This window comes from Hylaeus volcanicus, chromosome 7, assembly GCF_026283585.1.
Source record: "Hylaeus volcanicus isolate JK05 chromosome 7, UHH_iyHylVolc1.0_haploid, whole genome shotgun sequence".
In the NCBI taxonomy this organism is placed as follows: Eukaryota; Metazoa; Arthropoda; class Insecta; order Hymenoptera; family Colletidae; genus Hylaeus; species Hylaeus volcanicus.
Window position 1 is genome coordinate 6,862,850 of NC_071982.1, and position 5,471 is coordinate 6,868,320.

Sequence of the window (5,471 nt, forward strand, 5' to 3'; positions counted from 1 at the left end):
CAGAGTTGAAAATTTCTATTTCACAAGTGGGAGTGGGGCATTAGGTGACTTTGCTCGTCGCTCGGTTCAAGTCTGTAGGTTAGGTCTCGCCCCTAAGAGGAATTGTTTTTCCCCCCATCGTTCTCCCCTAATCTCCGTCGCGGCATTTTCACGCGACGGGAAATATCCTGTTCCAGGAAAAAAAATTAAGTAGTCGGGTGGTTTTTTTAGAGATTTAAACGAAAGCCAGACACGCCAGCGAGTGCATGAATTGAGATTTCAGGGGTCAGATTTGTTCCCTGTGGCTTTGCCGACTAGCTGAGTGGAAGGGTATGAAGAATGGAGGAGGAAGGTGAATTCCACGAGAAGATTATCCTTGGTATCTCTTTACGTAACCCAAAAATGTTAATGGAAGAGCAGATTAGAGCATAATGAATTCTGTTTATCAGATTTTACGGAGTATTTGACGTTGTTAAATTTTGAATTTTAAGTTTCACGCGACTTTAAGCCGACGCTAGGTCGCGGTATAAGCCTGGAAGTTCTATTTCAGAAAGTACAAGGACGAGGAGTAACGAAATAGGACAGATGGCGGTGGACTGGAGTGTAAAAATTGAACCAGATTACAGGATGCTGAATGATACCGTCGATTGGAGCTGTGATTAAAGACTTACAGTTTTGTAAAACATGCAGGCTTGCCTGTCCTCGTCCTCGCCTGTAGGGCAGTCTATGAAACCGTCGCACAAGGCGTGATCATCGATGCAGTGGTATCTACCTATTCTGTCCGCAGTGGGACACGCGAACCTTTCCATCCCGTCCTCCGAGATTGGACACTCTGAAAAGAAAATTAAACAACGTATTTATAGATAAAGTTCGTGCTTACCCTTACTATAGGTAAGTAATTATATAGTCTTGAATTGGAGTTTTTGCAGAGTAAATGTAACGCAACACACGTGGAAAATGTTCCTGATCGTCACAACCGGTGCTACAAACCGAATGACTGGTTGCCGTCTATTAGGCGCGAGGCGCCCCTGACAGTCAACAACCGGTGCTACAGATCTAATGGCTGGTTGCCACATACTAGGCGCGAAGCACTCCTGACAGTTGACAACCGGTGCTACAGACCGAATGACTGGTTGCTGTCTGTTAGGCGCGAGTTGCCCCTGATAGTTGGCAAACGGTGCTACAAACCGAATGACTGGTTGCCGTCTATTAGGCGCGAGGTGCCTCTATCTTTTTCTAATTATGTTTTCATTTAATTTCCACGATATTTACGCTTTCAACCCATTGTTATTAAACTCTATTGTTTTGTTAGAACGTCGTTTACTTCCATTACTTGAATATAATTACAGTCAACCGTTCGAATAATCTTCGTATTACAATGTTCACGCTATCGATCGCCGTACTATTTTTACGCAAATTCCACGCGACTTCAAAAAATCACGAACATCTCTTTATGCGAAACATCCTGCATGCTTGCAGCCTTAAATCCGCGTCATATGAAATTCAATGTTATCGGAAAAATACCAGGGCTGGCAGCAATGTTTTCTTTCCATCGATTTTGTGCTAAGCGTCTTGCAATGTCCGGTGCGGCTATATATTTATGAGAATCAGGAACCTTTTATGGTAATTATATCGCTCTAACGGCGCGAGCCCCGAAGGTATCCTATGTTGGAAAAGGAACGACAAATTTTCAAGCAGAAATTCTGTTTAAAATATGTAGATACAGATTAAAGTAAAATTAACTTTATTAAAAGTAATGAATTACGATACGAATAGCTTCGTTTCGAATGTTCTACCTTGCAAAGCCTATCGTATTTATTAATGTACACGATTCATTTGTTCATTAGATTCTACAAATAAAGGTCGACCTTTGAACGAACCATACAGTATGTTCCTCCGAGTTTTATTCGCAGAATATGATAACAGAGTTTGCATGCACGCCTGTTAGTTGCCGTGGAAATTTGTAATGTATACAAATCATCAGCAAACCGTGGATCCGAAGTTTCAAATACGCATCGTGTGTACCCAACGTACCCGTGAAGTTTTGTTATACTAATTCCCGTCCCAGCCGGATCACGATGCATGCATCCCGCTGACCAGAACCAATTTATAATTTCGCCTGTTGGCAAATTTCGGTACGTGACAATTTCGAAACGCATCAGCCGCTCCCGACGACGTTCCATTATTCAAATATGCTAATATGTTTGCGGAATTATCCCATTAAACAAGACGAGAATTATTTCATTCTGGAAACGAAACAACGTTATTAAAAACATGTAAATGTCGAGACGGCGTTACCGAATTCCATTATACTCGTCATTCCGTCTTCCCGGCGTTACGATTATTGGATCGACGAAGTCTTCCGCGACGAAAATATTCGCGACACATTTCTGTTCGATAAAAGAAAACCAGAAGATCGTGCGACGTATAACGCGATCGAATAGCGCGTTTACGTATGGTTGGATTCAAACGAAATTCTCGTTAGCGCGCGTCGAATTGGAATAGTAATCGCGACATAATCAATTACCCATCGACCTCTGGAGCAAATGCATGGGGGGGTTCCCCATTAATTCACCGCCCACGCGATCGATTCGTAACGAAGCTCTTGCTGGTCCCAGGACAATGGTCGAATAAAAAGGAAGAAGAGGGCTCGGCGGGAGGGAGAGTTCTCTAGTGTCCAACGATATTTCCAACGTCTACTGAATGCAAATTCCAGCCAACGTTCCTTCCGAAGGCGCTTAACAATGGCCGACTATTTCCGGCGGCTCCGTGTGTTGCAACGGATTGCCACACCCTGTGTGCGCGTCCACTTGAAACGAATCGACAGAAATATCGTTGGTCGGTCCTGCAAGGTCGTCTCTCGCTCTTTTAACCGCCATCCGCGCCCCGGCTTTTGCATTATCCGCGCGATCAGTTCGCCATTGAATTTGTTAATCCCTCTTTGTCGACGAGAACCCGAAGGTGTGTGGAACAAGGGGGTGAAACGAGCGAAGAGTGAGGCGGACGAGGAATATTCATTACGGTTTCGTAGGGCTGAGAGGGCTGTCGATACTTTCTGGGTCGAGGGGTTTTGTGATTCTTTTGTTTATTTAAATTACTGCTGCATTACGACGAGATACCGAATATTTAGAACGTTCCAAGTAGTACGAGAAAAATATTTTGAGTAGAGTAAAGAGGAATTATATTCGAGGGAATAATTAAGATAAAAATTTGAAACTTTCAGGGCTTGTTCCTATTATCCGAAGTAATAACTCTGCCAGATTTCAAATCGTTTCGTCCATTTTTACTGGAGTTATGAGAAAGAAAGTAGTCGATTGAAAAAATTGAACGTGTTTGTAGGGTATTCAAATCTCGAAAATGATCGACCCACTGTACAATCATAGCAGTACGAGAAAAATATTTTGAGTAAGAAGACTTATACGAGTAATATTAGAGTAAAGAGGACTTATATTCGAGGGAATAATTAAGATAAAAATTTGAAACTTTCAGGGCTTGTTCCTATTATCCGAAGTAATAACTCTGCCAGATTTCGAATCGTTTCGTCAATTTTTACTGGAGTTATGAGAAAGAAAGAAGTCGATTGAAAAAATTGAATGTGTTTGTAGGGTATTCAAATTTCGAAAATGATCGACCCACTGTACAATCATAGCAGTACGAGAAAAATATTTTGAGTAGAGTAAAGAGGACTTATATTCAAGGGAATAATTAAGATAAAAATTTGAAACTTTCAGGGCTTGTTCCTATTATCCGAAGTAATAACTCTGCCAGATTTCAAATCGTTTCGTCAATTTTTATTGGAGTTATGAGAAAGAAAGTAGTCGATTGAAAAAATTGAATGTGTTTGTAGAGTATTCAAATTTCGAAAATGATCGACCCACTGTACAATCATAGCAGTACGAGAAAAATATTTTGAGTAGAGTAAAGAGGACTTATATTCGAGGGAATAATTAAGATAAAAATTTGAAACTTTCAGGGCTTGTTCCTATTATTCGAAGTAATAACTCTGCCAGATTTCAAATCGTTTCGTCAATTTTTACTGGAGTTATGAGAAAGAAAGAAGTCGATTGAAAAAATTGAACGTGTTTGTAGGGTATTCAAATTTCGAAAATGATCGATATAAGGACCCACTGTATGATCGTACTATAGAGGTATAGAGTTGCACGAGCGATGTTCAATTTTCAATTCGATTTTTAAACAACCGAGAACCACTGGAGCATGCAATTTTCCGTGCGGGGAGACAGTAAAACGAATTTCGTCGCTCCAAAGTGGCAGCAATTTGGGCGAGTAACGTTCTTCCACTTCAAAAATCAATTGGACACCATTCGAAAATGAATTGCTCAGCTCCCTGTTCAACGGAGCCGCGTCAATTTTGTCAATTATTCGCGCGATAATTGTATAACTGCGACCCATTCAGCGCGGCGACGACGCTTTTGTGGAACGATAAAAGCGAACGAAAGACAGAAAATTAATCGCAATTGAAAAACGCGGTCTTCGTACTTCGCGATACCTATACTCATCGAATCTACCAGGTGGACCACGAGAAAAAGTTACTTCCCGAAAATTTTGAAAATCGTCGTTTGAATTGCTCGTGGTCGAAATGGTTCAGAAAACAGGCCAGTTAGGAACGAATAGAATTTAATTTGGACACATGTTTATTCACACGAATTAAGATTAAAATTGATTCCCGCGATTTAGGGAAAGAATATATTTAGAAAAATTTCAATAGAGATTCGTTCGTGTTATTCCAACAAAATTCGCGCATTTTAGATGAAAATCTATTCGTGTTTTCTGGTGAAAATTATTTACGTGTTTATGGTTAAATTATTATTAGGTATGAAAAATTCGATTGGACGTAGTTAGCGACAGTTCGAAAGGGAAATAGCTTGAAATATTTACGACCCACCCCGTATATAGCGGAACGTGTCCTCGATCGCGAACGTGTTTTCTATTTTTGCCCCGTACCGATTTCTAACGGGGAAGACGTGGGAACAGAAATTGGTATCGCGTGACGATACAGACGTAACTGTGTACGTGTGCGAGCCGCAACAGGTGCGATTACGTATCGATAATAATAACGCGGTAATTGTCATTATTTCGATATCACGGATTATTACATCGATTGGTTTCGTGTTGGTAGGGGACGATCCGCGAGGATCGAATGAATATTTTACTCCGTTACACCATTTTCTGTAATTTCTGGAATTATCGATAACCGTGGAAGCTAAATGAAGATATCACATAGTAACAATGTTTAATATTATGTGCTAGAGTAAATTAGTATATATGATCAGTACGCTGAGAATGTTATGGATTTATAATGCAAGTTAATATAGTAAGTATAGTGAATATTATAGTAAATGATATAGAAATGATAATATTACTATATTTATTGTAGAATATATCCGATATGCGTTATGCATATTTTTTGTATATTTCTCATGCATGTATGATGCAAGCTAATATAGTAAATGTATGCTAAACATAACCAAAGG

The 5,471-nt window shown here is 40.1% G+C and overlaps 1 protein-coding gene across 2 annotated transcripts in view; it reads right to left on the minus strand.

Annotated features, from left to right (window-relative positions):
• The window catches only part of LOC128879710 (uncharacterized), an 18,317-nt gene that overhangs the window by 3,924 nt on the left and 8,922 nt on the right, over positions 1 to 5,471 (minus strand). For both annotated transcript variants that reach the window (XM_054129111.1, XM_054129110.1), the window contains one exon: positions 651 to 811. In XM_054129111.1, coding sequence (XP_053985086.1) covers positions 651 to 811 — 161 coding nt within the window. The remainder of the gene's footprint in view (positions 1 to 650; positions 812 to 5,471) is intronic.